This window comes from Ctenopharyngodon idella, chromosome 3 (assembly GCF_019924925.1).
Source record: "Ctenopharyngodon idella isolate HZGC_01 chromosome 3, HZGC01, whole genome shotgun sequence".
Classification (NCBI taxonomy): domain Eukaryota; kingdom Metazoa; phylum Chordata; class Actinopteri; order Cypriniformes; family Xenocyprididae; genus Ctenopharyngodon; species Ctenopharyngodon idella.
In genome coordinates, this window is record NC_067222.1 from 8865701 (window position 1) to 8884854 (window position 19154).

Below are 19154 nucleotides of genomic sequence, written 5' to 3' on the forward strand. Positions count from 1 at the left end.
TTTGTCAAATCAACTAATCAAATAATTATTGTGGTTCAGATAAGGTAATATTTTGAGTTTCTGTTGATTAAACCAATCGCCTTCATTGTATTAACTCAAATTTTTAATTTCATTGAACTCAAAATTTTAAGACAACCAGGTAACTTGCTTTTTTAAGTTAAACCAACAATTCTTTTTTACAGTGTAATCCAAAGAGTATCATTTTTGTCTTACTGAAAACTTGAATCCATTTTTACCTGACCACTCTTCTTCTTAGAGGAATACACTTTACTGTCATTGTACAAATGCAACGAAATTTAGAATGGCAGCGCTACATCCTTCAGACAGTGCTACGTCCTGAATAACAATTGATGAAATGTTTAGACCCTTACTGAAAAGTAAATCTAGAGTGGATCCATGTACATGCTGAGACAGATCAAAAGTATTTAAAACAGTTATGATTTCTTTTGCTTTTGCTGAAGCTCAAACATGCTGTGTAACACATGAGAATGAACTGTTATCTATCTATCTATCTATCTATCTATCATGTTCAGAATAAAGAGTGACATCACTGGCTCAGAAATCATTGGTTTCACTTTCATGTTGTCAGGATAGCAAAACACACCTGTGTTATAAGGTTGTATATTGTCCTAAGAATGAAAGAAAATGAGTTTCTATATATTTTAAGTGCAAAACATACAATTGTAATAAGTTGTTATGAAGTATAAAGGTAAACTGGGCCGGAAATTAACTTTTTTGCGCACCAGCCACTAGGGTTTCACGATACCATAAAACAATGTCTTATGATACTATACCAGCTGAAGTATCACAATATCATGCAGTATTGTTAATTTATAGTTCTGCAAAATGAACAAATCTTTCATATGAATTCATAGATATGAATGAAAACAGACCGGATTTTCCTGGCTATTGTTACCAATAAAAATTTGCCAAAATTTGTGTAAACAAAATTCATCTTAACACTGCACAGTAGCAAAGAAGCTGCATGAAGTGACATTTAGATGTGGTATTTATGCATTTGCACTGCACTTACAATTGCATAAATAATATTATGAGATTAATGTTTAGATATAAAACTGAATACCATATATATAAAATGTTGGAAGAAATTAAACAGGCCTACTTTAAATGGGAAACTAAAGACGCCAATAGGTGGCAGCAATTAAGTGTTAATGATTGAGTCACTGAATCATTCAAATGATTTGTTCAAAATGTCTGATTTCTTCAGGAATAAAGCAAATGACTGTTTATGAATGGCTTAGTAGTGAATCAGTGATTCACTCAATTTGTTCAAAAACACAGATTTTTTTGTGGCACAATGTGGCACTTTTGCTCGTGCCACATTGTCAAACTATCAGGAGCATTTTAGCTGGTATATCTTGAAATTTCATCATGTTCTCCAACCAATACAACCATATAGGTTGTTTTGTCACTTTTCCTAAAGTTTTCACGTGTTTCCTAAAGTGGCGCCCCTATCGACAGAAGGACACTTTCATTTTAATTCATGAAATACAACCCATAGGAGTGTTTGCTAAAGTTGCGCCCCTATCGACAACAGGACATTTTCATTTTAATGCATTGTTCCCTTTTATCTGCGTTATATTTTGGGTTTCGCATAGCTCAATTGGCAGCACATTGCAATAACAATATGCAATCATGTGATCGTGGGTTCGATCCCAGTGAATGTGTGTGCTCATAAAGTGTATATGCACTATATATCACTAAGGGTAGGTTTAGGGATGGTGTGGGTGTAATTGCTATTGAAAAAATAAGTTTTGCTAAATGGAAACAGAAGAAATGGTGTAAAAACTCCACATATTGCATTTAAAGGTGCCCTAGAACCCTTTTTCACAAGATGTAATATAAGTCTAAGGTGTCCCCTGAATGTGTCTGTGAAGTTTCAGCTCAAAATATCCCATAGATTTTTTTTTATTCAGTTTTTTAACTGCATATTTTGGGACATAATTATAAATGCGACAATCCAGCACGTGTCCCCTTTAAATGCTCGCGCTCCCCGCCCCCAAGCTTGCGACTCTATAATACATTGCATAAACAAAGTTCACACAGCTAATATAACCCTCAAAATGGATCTTTACAAAGTGTTCGTCATGCAGCATATCAGATCATGTGTGATAGTGCTCCGTGGCTAAAGCTAACATTACACACTGTTGGAGAGATTTATAAAGAATGAAGTTGTGTTTATGAATTATACAGACTGCAAGTGTTTAAAAATGAAAATAACGACATGGCTCTGATCTCCGTGAATACAGTAAGAAACAACTTTAACCACATTTAACAGTACATTAGCAACATGCTAATGAAACATTTAGAAAGACAGTTTACAAATATCACTAAAAATATCATGATATCATGGATCATGAACAGTTATTATTGCCCCATCTGCCATTTTTTGTTATTGTCCTTGCTTGCTTACCTGCATAAAGTCTGTTGATTCGGCTGTGCTGTTCCAGATGTTAATACTGGCTTGTCTAATGCCTTGAACATGGGCTGGCATATGCAAAAGTCGGGGGCGTACATATAAATGATCCCGAATGTTGCGTCACAGTCTGTGTTATGTTGAGATTTGCCTGTTTTTCAGAGGTCTTTTGCACAAATCAAATTTACATAAAAAGGAGGAAACAATGGTGTTTGAGACTCACTGTATGTCATTTCCATGTACAGAACTCTAATTATTTAACTATGCCGAGGTAAATTCAATTTTCAATTCTAGGGCACCTTTAAATGAACACGCATTTTGATTGGTAATGACAGTCATGCATAATTTCCATAGACTGTAAAAAAAGATGGACGACGCGACGAGAGAAGCTGTCAATCAACTGTCAATCATGACGACACACCCTGTTTCTACAGCATCAAATTGCTAGCTAAAATCAAACTTATCACAAAAACGAACAATTGAATATATATCAGCGTGATAACAACTAACTTAAATCCTTAAATGACCAAAACCACCTTTCTGAAAATTTTATTTGAAGCATAATTTATTTTTTTGTTTTCACTCATTCCCATTTGTTTTCATGGAGAGGGCGGGGTTTATGACCTGTTCTGCATCCAGCCACCAGGGGGCGATCAAAGAGCCCGCAGCTTCACTTTTCAGGACATATGAGGCACACCCTCAATAAAGTCCTTGTTGTTGGTGATAAAGTCCTTGTTGTTGGTGATTTTAATATTCATGTAGATAATAAAAAAGACGCAATAGGATTGGCATTTGCAGATATTCTAAACTCTATTGGTGTTAGACAACATGTGTCAGGACCCACTCATTGTCGTAAATTTCTCCCAAGGTTTTTTTCTCCATTTTAACACCAATTTGCCACTTGTCTGCCACCTGATGTCACCTGATGGAGTTTGGGTTCCTTGCCGCTGTTGCCTCTGGCTTGCTTAGTTGGGGACACTTGACTTGACATTTGATATTCAACAGTGCTTTGATCTGCCTGCATTGACACTATTCTTTAAGAGCTGCTGTGCAGCCAAATATTGTACCAGTTATCAATGTAAAGCTGCTTTGACACAATCTACATTGTAAAAAGCGCTATATAAATAAAGGTGACTTGACACCCGGTCATTTCGTGATGACAGACGTAACATGACGCTGTCATTATTATTACGCCAGCTAGAGGGCGCATGACTTTAAAACGTAAATATAGGTTGTAATAAGGTGGTTGAAAAACGACCTATAGGGTCGTTTTGTGTTGGAGGACAGTCTCTGAAATGTCCAATCCTGACTGGAGAAATATGTTTTTTAAAACATATAATTCATTTATAATTATAGAATCAGATTTTAAATAGTGTACCTGCTGCACATACAACACTGCTTACGGTACTACCATTGACAATACAACCATTTCAAAAAATAAAGTGGCATGGCCAGTATTTTGAAGCTTTAGTATAGCGATACTACCGTAGTACCGATATGGCGTGCAACCCTACCAGCCACTGTCAGAATTATTAAAAATTGTGCACATTGCTTAACAAATGTATTAAACTGCTCCTGTTTTGTAATCTTATCAGAAGTTAAATTATAACATATATTTGAGAATATTAGTGCATTTGGATGCTCATACAGAAACACCCCCAAAAAACAATCATTCAGTTTCTGATTGTGTGTGAGAGTGATGGGACATTAATAAAGGTTTTTACATCTTTTTCTTCTTCAGTTTCAGAGGGTGTGAGGCTGAATCTGGTTGTGTGCGGGAGTGATGGGACATTCAAATCCTCCATATCAGAGCAGATCCTGAGAGACGTGGAGCTTCATGGACGTCAGGTCAGTCTGGTGGAGCTTCCAGCCCTCAGTCGGCTCTCAGAGGAGGAAGTGATGCGTCAGACTCTCCGCTGTGTATCTCTCTATGATCCTGGAGTTCATGTTTTCCTCCTCATTATTCCTGACGCTCTACTCAACAATGAAGACAAAGCAGAAATGGAGGAGATCCAGAGGATCTTCAGCTCCAGAATCAACAAACACACGATGATCCTCATAATGCAGAGTTCAGAGCATCAGACAGCAGAACTCAATGAAGAAACACAGTCTGTCATTGAGGGATTTGGAGGACGACATCATTTCTTTGGTCCCAACACACAAGTGTCCACATTGATGGAGAACATTGAGAAGATGCTAGAAGAAAACAGAGGAGAGTTTTTCTCCACAGAGACATTTCTGGAGATTCAGATGAAAAAACTGATGAAATATGAAGAGATGAAGAAAATTCATTCACTAGAGACATATTTACTGACTCCAGGTAATGATTAAAAAAATGAGTCAAACTATACAACATGAAAAATTAAAAAAAAAAAATATGAATTATTACATTTAATTCTACAGTACTTTAATTCTATTAAAATTGTATAGGCCTACATTTGTGTTTTTAAACAGTTCTGAAATTCCAAATTCAAAAATTGTAAAATTTAAAAACTCAAACATTCCGATTGAACAAAAAAAAATAATTAAGGTCAAGCTTCAGTGTTCCACTGTTACAATCACAGAAGGGCGGAGACACAGGATGTAAAAAGGTAAGGTGTTTATTTCACAACCAGATGAACAACAGTTATGCAGGTGAGTAAATGGCAAATCTTCAGGTGAATGGAGATGAATGGAATGATAACACTGTCCCTTGTTTGCAGGTAGAGGAAGATGGCAGAATGCAGGTTTCCAGACACAACAACAGAGCTGGAGTTCACACACAAAGACGAAGCACACAGGAGGAGAACAGGAGGAAGACTGGAGACAGGTAAGTAATCCAGCGGAGTCCTTGAGGTGAGCATACAGGTAAGATGCTAACGAGACCGGAGTCAGGATGGTTAGCATGGAACGTGTCGAGCATGTCATTTCTAGGAACCCATGAACATTCCTCAGGGCTGTAACCTTCCCAGTCCACAAGGTACTCCAGAAGACCACCTTGGCGCCGGGAGTCCAAGATGTCTTGCACCTGGTAGGCAGTGCCGTCTTCGAGGATGAGAGGAAGGGGGGGGTTCCATGTCATCCCCAGGCTCTGTGGAAACAGAAACAGAGGGGTGGTGAGGCTTGAGGAGTGAAACATGAAAGGTAGGGTGAATCCTGTACTGAGGGGGGAGCTGGAGTTGATAAGTGACAGGATTGATCTGCTTCACTATGGTAAAGGGGCCAATGAATCTGGGACTTAACTTTCTGCACGGCAGACGCAGCCTGATGTCCCGGGTGGACAGCCAGACCTTCTGTCCTGGCTGGTTGTTGGGAGCATTGGAACGACGAAGGTCGGCTGTCATCCTGTGTCTGCACAGTGCTCGTTGGAGTTGGTGGTGAGCAGAGTCCCAGGCCCTCTCGCTCTCTCAGAACCAGTAGTCGACCGCTGGAACGTCCGATGGTTCCCCTGACCAGGGGAACAGTAGGGGTTGGTATCCGAGTACGCACTGGAAGGGTGTGAGACCAGTGGTGGATTGCCGCAGGGAATTCTGTGCGTACTCGGCCCAACCCAGGAACTGGTTCCAAGAGTCCTGGTGGCCGTGACAGAAGGTACGGAGGAAGCGGCCAATCTCCTGGATCTTCCACTCCGTCTGCCCGTTCATCTGAGGGTGGTATCCCGACAAGAGGCTTACAGTCACACCTAGGAGAGAGAAGAAGGCTTTCCATACTCTGGAGATGAATTGGGGCCCTCTATCCGACACGATGTCCTCCGGGATTCCATAGAACCTGAAGATATTGTTGAACATGAGCTTAGCTGTCTCCATAGCAGTAGGTAGTCCCTTTAAAGGAATCAGACACACAGATTTAGAGAATCTGACAACAACCACAAGTACACAGGTACAGTCATTGGAAACGGGTAAGTCAGTGATAAAATCCACTCCTAGGTGTGACCAGGGTCTGTTGGGAACAGGCAGAGGATGGAGATTACTGGAGGGAAGATGGCGAGGGCTCTTGGAGATGGCACATTCCTTACATCCCTGCACGTACCTTCTGACGTCAGATGCCATATTCAGCCACCAGAAGTGCTCTTTCAGCAGCGAGAGAGGTTTCATTGACCCCAGGGTGGCCAGTGCCCAGTGACGTGTGGGTGGTGTGGATGAGGGGAGTGCGCCATGTCCGAGTGATGTAAAGCAAACCTGGTGGACAACCCGGTGGAGTGTTGGCGGAGGCACTGGAGGAGGGCAAGGTCTCTTCAGTCCAGGCAATGGGACTTACAATGAGTTTCTCAGGTAGAATAGGTTCATGTTCTTCAGTGTTTTCTTCGGGACTGTACAGACGGGACAGAGCATCAGCTTTGACGTTCTTTGGACCAGGACGATAGGAGATAGTGAAGTTGAACCTAGTGAAAAAAAGCGCCCACCGCGCTTGTCTTGGGTTGAGTCTTTTTGCATCTCGTAGATATTCTAGGTTCTTGTGATCTGTTAACACGAGGAATGGATGTTGAGCACCCTCCAACCAATGCCTCCACTCTTCCAGGGCCAACTTGATGGCGAGAAGTTCCCTGTTGCCGATGTCATAGTTAACTTCCGCCAGGTTGAGTTTGCGGGAGAAGAAGGCACATGGATGGAGTCTACTTGGATTCCCCTGCTGCTGAGATAGAACTGCTCCAACTCCGGTGGTAGAGGTGTCCACTTCCACGACGAATGGCTTATCAGGGTCAGGGTGAATGAGGAGAGGAGCAGTGGTGAAGGCTTCCTTCAAGGTCTCAAAGGTGTTGGTGGCAGCTGGGTTCCAGGACAGAGACTTGGGCCTGTTGCGGAGGAGGTTGGTGAGTGGACTGGAGATGATACTGTAGTTCTGAATAAAGCGACAATAGAAATTGGCAAATCCTAGGAAGCGCTGAAGCTCTTTAACTGTAGATGGTGTTGGCCAGTTCTTGATGGCTTCCACCTTCCCCTCGTCCATCCGAATGCCACTGCTATCGATGTTGTAGCCAAGGAACTGCACTGAGGGTTGGTGGAAGGAGCATTTCTCTGCCTTGGGGAACAGATGGTACTCCCTCAGGCGTTGCAGGACCTCCGCAACGTGCTGGCAATGTTCGGTCATGCTCCAGGAGTAAATGAGGATGTCGTTGATGTATACCAGAACAGACTTGTGCAGGAACTCCCAGAGCACCTCATGAATGAAATCCTGGAATACGGAGGGGGCGTTGACTAATCCATGTCGGCATGAGGAGATATTCGTAGTGGCCAGTAGGAGTCACAAAGGCGGTCTTCCACTCGTCCCCCTCACGTATCTGTATGAGGTTGTAAGCGCTGCGGAGGTCCAACTTGGAGAAAACAGTAGCACCTCGGAGATGTTCCAGAGCAGCTGGGATGAGAGGAAGGGGATAACGGAACTTGACAGTAATCTTGTTTAGTGACCGGTAATCTATGCAAGGCCGCAAGCCTCCGTCCTTCTTAGCCACGAAGAAGAAGCTTGAAGCAGCAGGGGAAGTAGACGGGCGGATGTAACCTTGCTCCAACGCCTCCTTGATGTAATCCTCCATGGCCTTCTCCTCCGGTAGTGACAGAGGATCTTTCCTCAGGGCACTGGCTCACCCAGAAGCAGATCGATGGCACAGTCCCATGGCCGGTGTGGAGGCAGCTTAGAGGCTCTAGAAGACGTCACTGAAGTGGGCGTAGCACTGTGGAATGTCCACGGACCGTTTCTCGACAGGGCTCTCGATGGACGTGGCACAGAGGGAGATATGCTTGGAGCGTGGAGAGGATGGTTGAGGTAGGGCCAAGAAACAGGTCGGGAAACAGTTGTTGCCCCACTTCAGGATCTCACCGTTTTTCCATTATATGACTGGGTTGTGCTGCTCCAACCATCGGCGCCCTAGAATCACGTCAGCGGTGGACTCCTCCAGAACCAGCAGATGGAGTTGTTCGGTGTGAAGGATACCAACTTGAAGTTGAATAGGTCCGACAATGTGATTTACTTTTCTTCGACTGAGGGGCCTTGCAGTTATTGAGTGGATCTGGTAGGTGGACAGCGTGTTTGCTGTCTTGAGCTTGAGCTGGCGGCAGAGGGCGCCGGAGATGAAATTGCCTACTGACCCTGAGTCGAGGAGGGCACTGACTGGAATAGAAACATCAGCAGCAGTAAGGTTTACAACAATGGTGAGTGGCTTCATGGAATTCATAGGAGGAAGTATGGCACTCACCATGGGACAAGGAGGACGGATGGGGCATGCCGAGAGTAAATGCCCAGAAGCTCCACAATATAAACATAATCTCAGGGTCAGCCGCCTCTGCCGCTCAGATGGTGTCAGCTGATTATTGTCAAGCTGCATGGGTTCGTTGGCTGGTTCTGGAGGGCTGACGGATTTAGGTCGGCGGAGGGATGTTGAAGGCTCAAGCTGGCCCTGGTGTTCTTCGAGACACGACTGCATACGAGTGGCGAAGCGTATAGAGAGCTGGATGAAGCGTTCGAGCCTGATGGTGTCCTCATATGCAGCGAGATGCAACCGCACGCGTGGATTCAATCCTTGACGATAGGTGGTGAGCAGAGATTGTTCGTTCCATCCACTGGCAGCTGCAAGTGTCCTAAACTTAAGAGCATATTCATTCACAGTCATAGATTCTTGTTTTAAATGATAAAGTTGCTCACCAATAGAAGAATCCCATGCAGGTTTTCCGAAAACCTCCTTGAAATGGGAGATGAAACTGGTGAGAGACTGGGTTACCGCATTCTTTTGTGTCCAGAGCGTTTCCGCCCATCGAAGAGCTTTGCCGTTTAACTGTGAAATGACGAACGCCACTTTAGTATGATCATCTGGGTACATTTGCGGTTGCATCTCCAGGACCAGCGAGCACTGTAGAAGAAATCCATTGCAGTCCTCCGCCGAGCCTGAGAAGGGCGCCGGTTTAGTTATTGGACTGGCGTATGCTGGCGGCGAAGAAGAAGTGCTGGGTTGTCCGGAAGTGATCGCTGGTGGATTGGTGGTGAACGTATGGCGCATGGCGTCGACGAGTTCCTGGAAAGGATCCGTGTTGCTCATCATGGAGTGTATCGGTTATGGTCCGGTCTTCTGTTACAATCACAGAAGGGTGGAGACACAGGATGTAAAAAGGTAAGGTGTTTATTTCACAACCAGATGAACAACAGTTATGCAGGTGAGTAAATGGCAAACCTTCAGGTGAATGGAGATGAATGGAATGATAATAATGTCCCTTGATTTGCAGGTGGAGGAAGATGGCAGAATGCAGGTTTCCAGACACAACAACGGAGCTGGAGTTCACACACAAAGACGAAGCACACAGGAAGAGAACAGGAGGAAGAGTGGAGACAGGTAAGTAATCCAGCGGAGTCCTTGAGGTGAGCATACAGGTAAGATGCTAACGAGACCGGACAATGAGTGTGTGAGAATGAGCATCCTTTATACTGCCGGTGATGAGTGTGCTGATGACGTGCAGGTGTGCGTGATTAATACTCGGGTGACGGGGTGCGTTGTGATTGGGTGATGGTGGAGCCTGGCGTTTCTGTGACATCCACAGGAAATGTAGATTGTTAGAACATCACAACTGATCATGTTGGCCAGTTAGTGTGAAGCTGAAAGATTTTCTTTCTTTTTTTTTTTTTAATCTAATTACACTGAAAGAAAAAAACAACAACATGAATTTCAGTTAGGGTGAATTAATATGATAATACAATTGTTTTCTTTTAAGTAAACGTATTAAATGTAAATGTAAATATTTAAGGAATTGACTGTCTGACTGAACCCACTCACCATCTTACTACAGGCATGGGGTAAGTTGTGCCAAAGCTTATTAAACTCTTTCAGTAATGGGAAAGGAAAGAGGCACAACACTTTAGAATTTTAATTTCTATAATGTAACAAACTAATTTGACAAAATAGTGAAACAGATGAAAAGTGGCTCATCTTACCCCAATCCCCCTGTTGATCTTGTCACTTGAATAAATTAAGATGTTTTCTTAAATTCCTGTTTGATTTGATCCATTTTTAATGCTTTTTAATCTTTTATATTTTCAGGTTCAAGAGAAAACATGGATGAACTGAGGATTGTGCTGCTGGGAAAAACTGGAGTTGGGAAAAGTGCAACTGGAAACACAATCATAGGAAGAAACGCGTTTACAGCAGAAACATCTCAAGAGTCAGTGACTAAAGAGAGTCAGAGAGAATCATCTGAAATCAACAGCCGACACGTTACTGTGATCGACACTCCAGGACTGTTTGATACTGAACTGAGTAATGAGGAGATCCAGAGAGAAATCAGACACTGCATCTCCATGATCCTGCCTGGACCACATGTGTTCATCATTGTGCTCAATTTAGGACAACGATTCACTCAAGAAGAAGCAACATCAGTCAAGATCATCCAAGAGACGTTTGGTGAGAAATCTCTAAAGTACACCATGGTGCTCTTCACCAGAGGAGATTATCTGAAGGAGAAAACTATTGAACAGTGTTTGGGAAAACCTGGCTCTCCTTTGATGAATCTGATTGAAGCGTGTGGAAACAGATTCCATGTGTTCAATAATAATCAGACTGGAGACCGAACACAGGTGTCTGATCTACTGGAGAAGATAGACAACATGGTGACAGCAAACGGAGGGAGTTTCTACTCATGTAAGATGTTCAGACAGATGGAAAGAGAGAAACAAGAACAACAGATCCTGATGGACAGAGTCAGAGAAAAGGAAGAGGTGATGAAGAAACTAGAAGAACAGATGAGACAAGAACAAGAAACACTTACCAATGAAATTGATCAAATTAGGCAAGAAAAAGAGAAAATAAAAACAGAAATAGATAAACTGCAGATCAAATACCACACAGAAACAGAAAGACTGATGAACAGAATAAAGAGCGAGAGGAAGAAAAGAGAAGAATATATAGAAAGAGAAGAACAATATAAAACACAAATACAAGAGAAAGAAAAAGAGATACAAGACAAGATGAGACAAGAACGATCAACATTTAGACATGAAATAGAAGAAATTAGGCAAGAAAAAGAGAAAATAAAAACAGAAAATGAAAAACTTCAGACCCAATACAAAACAGAAATAGACAGAGTGATGAACAGAATACAGAATGAAAGACAGTATCATGACAAAGAGAGAAAGAGAAGAGAAAAAGAGTTTCATGAGAGTGAAGAACGATATAAAATGCAAATGAAAGAGAAAGATAGAGATATCTATGAGATGAAGAGAGAACTAAATGAATGGGAGAAGCGAAAACTAGAGGAAAAAACAAGAAGAGAAGAAGAGGATAAGAAGAGAAGAGAGAAAGAACAGAGAGTTTATGATGAATTTAACCAGAGACTGAAACAAGAGAGAGAGAGAATGGAAAGAGAGAAAGAAGATCTTCAATATAAACATGAAGCAAAAGAAAACAAGATGAAGATCCTGATGGAGGAGAGAGTGAAGAAAATGAACAGAGAAAGAGAAGAACTGATGAAGAAACATGAAGAAGACAAAGAGAGAATAAAGATGATGATGATGGAGAAAGTGGAGCAACTGGACAGAGAAAGAGAAGAACTGATAAAGAAACTCGAAGAAGAGAAAGAGAGATTGAAGATGATGATGGAGGAAGAACGACAGAATAATGACAAAGAGAGAAAGAGAAGAGAAGAAGAGTTTAATGAGAGAGAAGAACAATATAAAAGAGAAATGAAAGAGAAAGAAGAGAGTGAGGAGAAGATCCATGAGGAGATGAAGAGAGAAAGAGAAGAATGGGAGAAACAGAAACTAGAGGAAAAGACAAGAAGAGAAGAAGAGGATGAGAAAAGAAGAGAGAAAGAACAGAGAGTTTTGCATGCATTTAAACAGAGACTAAATCAAGAAAGAGAGAGAATGGAAAGAGAGAAAAAAGATCTTCAATCTAAACATGAAGAGAAGAAGAAAAGATGAAGATCCTGGTGGAGAAACTGAACAGAGAAAGAGAAGAACTGATGAAGAAACATGAAGAAGAGAAAGAGAGATTGAAGATGTTGATGGAGGAAGAACGACAGAATAATGACAAAGAGAGAAAGAGAAGAGAAGAAAAGTTTAATGAGAGAGAAGAACAATATAAAAGAGAAATGAAAAAGAAAAAAGAGAGTGAGGAGAAGATCCATGAGGAGATGAAGAGAGAAAGAGAAGAATGGGAGAAACAGAAACTAGAGGAAAAGGCAAAACGAGAAGAAGAGGATGAGAAAAGAAGAGAGAAAGAACAGAGAGTTTTGCATGCATTTAAACAGAGACTAAAACAAGAAAGAGCGAGAATGGAAAGAGAGAAAAAAGATCTTCAATCTAAACATGAAGAAGAAGAAGAAGAAAAGATGAAGATCCTGATGGAGAAACTGAACAGAGAAAGAGAAGAAATGATGAAGAAACATGAAGAAGACAAAGAGAGAATAAAGATGATGATGATGGAGAAAGTGGAGCAACTGGACAGAGAAAGAGAAGAACTGATGAAGAAACTAGAAGAAGAGAAAGAGAGAATGAAGATGATGATGGAGGAAGAACAACAGAATAATAACAAAAAGAGAAAGAGAAGAGAAGTGTTTAATGAGAAAGAACAACAACATAAAATGGTAATGAATGAGAAAGAAGAACTGATGAAGAAACATGAAGAAGAGAAAGAGAGAATAAAGATGATGATGATGGAGAAAGTGGAGCAACTGGACAGAGAAAGAGAAGAACTGATGAAGAAACTAGAAGAAGAGAAAGAGAGAATGAAGATGATGATGGAGGAAGAACAACAGAATAATAACAAAAAGAGAAAGAGAAGAGAAGTGTTTAATGAGAAAGAACAACATAAAATGGTAATGAATGAGAAAGAAGAACTGATGAAGAAACATGAAGAAGAGAAAGAGAAAATAAGGATGATGATGGAGGAAGAACAACAGAATAATAACAAAAAGAGAAAGAGAACAGAAGAAGAGTTTAACAAGAGAGAAGAACAATACAAAACACTACTGAATGATAAAAAGAAGAAAGAGAGAGAGATGTGTGAGGAGATGAAGAGAGAACGAGAGGAATGGGAGAAACAGAAACAGCAAAGTCCAACAAACTGTGAGTAGAAATTATTCTAGATTACTAGATACTAGATTTTTCTAGTAACTGTTTCTAGCTCTCTTTGCAACAAATTATGTGTTTTGGTAAACACTGTTGTAAAGACCACAAACTCCAAAAAAAAAACAAGAATCAAACTGACCAACTGAATGAAACACTGATCACCATAATGGTGAACAAACATTTTCAATAAACATCAACATCTAAGCCATTAGTCGACTAACTACATATATTAAATCACAGAAAAATCAGCAAGGAGACATTTTAATTATTGTTTAATAAACTAGTGATTTCTGAGTCAGCATCAGCTGCAAAGATAAAGTTGATGATGCTGACACGTCATCTCCGCAGTATAGTGAACGTGCATAGAAAGAAATGCACCTTTCATACGGACTACATAAGCAGAGAGGTTTTGTCTTCTATTTGAATTGGTTTGTTTAAAAGTAGATATTTCAAGCTTTCTATAGGTATCTCTCATGTCTGTGAGGCAAGTAGCCTATACGCTGAGTTTTGGTTCATTTTTGTCCAGAAACAAGTTTATGAAGACTGAGACGGCAAGTGTTTGTTATGTTACAGCCTTATTCCAAAATAGATTAAGGCTATGTCCACACGAAGCCGGAGCTTACCCTATCCGATCTTTTTTTTTTCCTCGTCTTAAGAAATATCTGCGTACACATGAAACCACTGAAATGACTGAAAACGATGTAGTACACATGCCAGACCAGTATGTGGCACTGTAATTCTGCCACGGAGATACACTTAAAACAGCGAATAAGACTTGGAGCATGCGCATAAACCTTGCGCGCTGTATACAAACTATAGTAAAGCTTAGAAATAACGCTTTATTTTGGCTCAGTAGCTTCTGCAGAATGAACACAAGCATCTAGAGTCTGCTATTGTTGTTGTTGCTGTTTTGTGCCGTTAGCGGTGTCTGACTAGGGTCAACACGTGGGGTGATGACATCATTGTTTTACAAAATATATGTATAGGCTGTCCACACGAAAACGCAAAGATGGCATTTTCAGATTTATCCACTCTGGGACCCGGTTTCAAAAAATAGCAGTTTCACCTTCCGAAAACGCCGGATCCGTGTGGACGAAATGCCTATCCGATACAAAATTTGTGCATATTCACAAAAACATGTCTTTGTGTGGACGGGGCCTAAATTCATTATTTTCATCAAAATTCTACAAACAATACCCGATAATGACGACGTGAAAGAAGTTTATTTGAAATCTATGAAAGTTTATTAAAAATAAAAAATGAAACAAATCACATGTACATGACACTCAAAATTGAGCTCAGGTGCATCCTGAGCTCCTTGAGATGCTTCTACAACTTGATTGGAGTCCAGCTATGGTAAATTCAGTTGATTGGAGATGATTTGGAAAGGCACACACCTGTCTATACAAGGTCCCACAGTTGACAGTGTATGTCAGAGCACAAACCAAGCTATGAAGTCCAAGGAATTGTCTGTAGACCTCCAAGACAGGATTGTATTGAGGCACAGATAAATTTCTGGGTACAGAAAAATTTCTGCAGCACTGAAGGTCCCAATGAGCACAGTGGCCTCTATCATCCGTAAATGGAAGAAGTTTGGAACCACCAAGACTCTTCCTAGAGCGGGTCGCCCGACCAAACTGAGCGAACGGGGGAGAAGGACCTTAGTCAGGAAGGTGACCAAAAACCTGATGGTCACTCTGACAGAGCTCAAGCGTTTCTCTATAGAGAGAGGAGAACCTTCCAGAAGAACAACCATCTCTGCAGCACTCCACCAGTCAGGTCTGTATGTTAAAGTGGCCAGACGGAAGCCACTCCTCAGTAAAAGGCACATGACAGCCCACCTGGAGGACTCTCAGACCACGAGAAACAAAATTCTCTGGTCTGATGAAACAAAGATTGAACTCTTTGGCCTGAATAGTAAGCGTCATGTCTGAAGGAAACCAGACACCGCTCATCACCTGCCAATACCATCCCTACATTGAAGCATGGTGGTAGCAGCATGGCAGGATGTTTTTCAGCGGCAGGAACTGGGAGACTAGTCAGGATCGAGGAAAAGATGAATCCAGCAATGTACAGAGACATCCTTGAGGCTGTAATTGGTGCCAAAGGTGCTTCAACAAAGTATTGAGCAAAGGCTGTGAATACTTATGTACATGAGTATACGTGATTTTTTTTTCTTTTTCTTTTTTAATAGATTTGCAAAGATTTCAAACAAACTTCTTTTACATTTTCATTATGGGGTATTGTTTGTAGAATTTTGAGGATGTTTTTCGGTGTGTATTTTGATCTTAACACCTTTAACCTTATTATTTATTATTCTCAGGTTAGGTAAAGTAAGTCGAGTCTGGCCTAAATTATAAGCATTTAAAATTACTTACAATTTGGTCAGAAGACTCCTCTGTGGTACGTTCTTGTTCAAAGTCTTAAAACACTATAAATCAAGCCAAGGTAGGAAGCTTTTGTAATCAATTAAATTTCTTTGAATTGGTTACTTTTCTTTTTATAATAAACAAAAATGTAAAGGCAAATAAAACTTCATCATTAAGGTATAAAATACAGTAATCACTCTTTTGAGTCATCCAAGATGGCTGTTGTCCTTATAAGGTTCTAGGAGTAGAACCACAGTTCTCTGTGTCCTTGAGCACACACACATAGAACCACACACACATATCCAACAATAACTGTACATCTCTGGCCATACAGTATAATACATTTCTTAGAAACAAAAATAAATAATAATAATATTGTAAGCAATGCCTAATATTTAATACATTGGCCAAATGTGTAGCAACATACTTCCAAAATCTAAACAAGGAGGCAGGGTAATTGCATTTTCTTGATATAATACAACAAGGAAAATAATTAATTTAATCCATTTTGGAATAAGGCTGTTAACATAACAAAATGTGGAAAAAGTGGAGCACTGTGAATACTTTCTGGATGCACTGTATGTTTCCATCCAAAGTTGTGAATTTAATATATCACTAAGAAGAGTAGGAAAGGCCACTGTATATAATCATTTTCATATACAATACAAAACACACAAAAAAACTCATTATCTTGAGTTCGGAGATGGAAGCCTGCTGTTTGGGAAGACAGTTCTGGGATGTATACTGAAACACTTTGACAACAGACTTTTTTCAGGCATTTCAGAACAACCAGCATTTCAGATGCTGTGCAACAAGACTGGTCCTCTGGTTAGTCCAGTTATGCCATCCCATCACAAAGTCACATTTTTTTTTATGTGAATCAAGGAATTTGTTCTGTAAATGTGTTTCAATCATAGTTTATGGGTGTACTCACACTAGGCGCTCTGAACCATGCCCAAGCAAGTCTGACCCCCAAAGCCCGGTTCGTTTGACTAGTGTGATCGCTCCCATTATTATGGCAAACATGTTTATTACTACTCTGATAGTACACTTATCAATTCATGTAATTAATTTGAGTGTATTTGGGTTTATAACGGGTCTGATTCTCACCTTACTGATGAACAGGAATTGTAGTTTGCAAGTAAAGCTGCAAATTCCTCCATTAACGTCAGCTGCCTTTGTAATAATCCTCTGATACGTGCAAGTGAAAATCAATGCGCGGCATAAATGATAATATATATTAGGCAGTATCTTAGCGAAAGCGCATTTCTTCCTGTTTTCCATTCAAAAAGTTGCATCGTATATGATGCAAGCGTGCTTCAGCCCGGAACGTTAAGGGCAATGTGAGTGCAGGTGAATGGGGAGGGGGGACAATCGCGCTCGGGCTCGGTTCAAGGCAACCATGCCTAGTGTGAGTTTGTTTTTTATGCACATTTTTAGAATTTATGCGCATCTTGCCATTTCTATCCAGCAGTTTTATGCAATATCCCAAAATGCACATAAAAATAGATGGATGGAAACAGCTGGTGTATCACCCATCCCATGTCTTTAGTAAAACACACCTGTCTCATTACCATACGTACAAAGTAATTTAGAAATAAATCAGTTTTGACATAATACCCCAGATAGCAAGCAAAATTCAAAAATCTAAATTCAAAATGTCTGATTTGTGGCAAGAAAGTGTTGTTGGTGAATATAATCTATTAATAACAAATAACTACTTTTGGTCAGAGATAATATTAGCAAATTCTTCTACTTTATGATGCTGAAAACTGTATCACCTGATCATCTCTGTTTCTGGCTTTCTTTGCAACAAATTATGTATTTTGGTAAACACTGTTACAAAGACCACAAACTCACTTAAAAAACCAAGAGTCAAACTGACCAACTTAAGGAAACACCGATCACAATAATGGTGAACAAACATTTTCAATAAACATCAACATCTAAACCCTGTTAATGTGGCTTTAAGTCAGTTGTAGTTGTTGTGTTTCATTTTCTGAAAGTGCAAGCGTGATGTTGAACCAACATCACATTGTAACAATTATTCAATGACATTACCACTGATTTTTGGATGAAATATCAACATTTTTTTTAATTGCGGGTGCAAAAAGTGATGGTGATTCAATGCGGTTAACGCTGACGCATTAACACTGATTTAACATTGTTTTGATTGTGGCTTGTTATCTGGGAAATAAATAAATATGGAAATTAATTATTAGAGCAGTGTGTAAAGTACGTTAAGGTAAAATAAGTGATTGTGTGATCTGTTTTCTTTTTTTTTTTCATACAGTGTCAAAAGGACTGCATGATATTTCTGCTGCCAGTCTCTTATCCAGACGGATTGTTCTTCTGGGTAGAAGTAGGTGTTGGGAAGAGTGCAGCTGGAAACACAATACTGGGACGAAATGAGTTTGAATCACATGCCAATAAATGTTCATATGCTCATGCCACTGTTTCAGGCAGATCTGTGTCTGTAGTTGATACTCCTGGACTATTTGACTCACTGATGAATCCTGATGAGTTAATGGAGGAGATAGCAACAAGTGTTCATCTATCCAGTCCTGGACCGCACGCTTTTCTCATTGTGTTTCCTGTGAATATGAGGATCACCGAGGAGGATCAGCAGATTCTCCAGATGATTGAGATGATGTTTGGTGAGGGAGTGTTAAAATACTCCATCATTCTCTTCTCATATGGAGATTGGTTAGATGAGCCCATAGAGAAATGCATTAAGCAGAAAAGTGCTTTAAACAGTCTAGTTAATCAGTGTGGAGGCAGATATCACGTCTTCAACAATAAAAACAAGAGAAAAAGAAAGCAGGTGAATGATCTACTGAAGAAGATTGACACAATGATAGAGCAGAATGGAGGAGGACACTACAGATGAATGAAGATTATCAGTGATTCAGACAAGAGGAAGAAAAGAAGAGACAGAGAGAGGAAGAGCAGAGAAAATAACAAGAGAAACAAAGGCAGATCTGTGTCTGTTTGATACTCCTGGATTCACTGACACAAATGAAACCTGAGTTAATGGCATGCTCAAAAAAAAGAGGAGAATGATATTTATTTATTGAAAATCCTCAAACTGTATGTATATAAAAAAAAGAATCCACTAGTAATATTCTGCTTAGGTTTTTAAGCTTTTTTTGCTGTTAAGATTCTCCTAAATGAAATGAAAATACAGAACTATATTATATACTTTAATTCATTTTCAAACGTATTGATTTACTATTAAATGACAAGAGTCTCCAGTTAAAGCAAGAAAATAAAAATAAAAAAAATGTCTCAAAAGAACAGGAAACCTGTTACAGATGAACTGA

The 19154-nt window shown here is 40.3% G+C and overlaps 1 protein-coding gene across 1 annotated transcript; it reads left to right on the forward strand.

Moving 5' to 3' along the window:
* The first annotated feature begins 11605 nt into the window (after positions 1-11605).
* LOC127510197 (trichohyalin-like) lies at positions 11606-18429 on the forward strand. Its single transcript, XM_051889772.1, has 3 exons — positions 11606-12211; positions 12310-13459; positions 18125-18429. The coding sequence occupies exons 1-3, from the start codon at positions 11606-11608 to the stop codon at positions 18241-18243; spliced, it is 1875 nt and encodes a 624-aa protein (XP_051745732.1). The 3' UTR covers positions 18244-18429.
* The last annotated feature ends 725 nt before the right edge of the window (positions 18430-19154 follow it).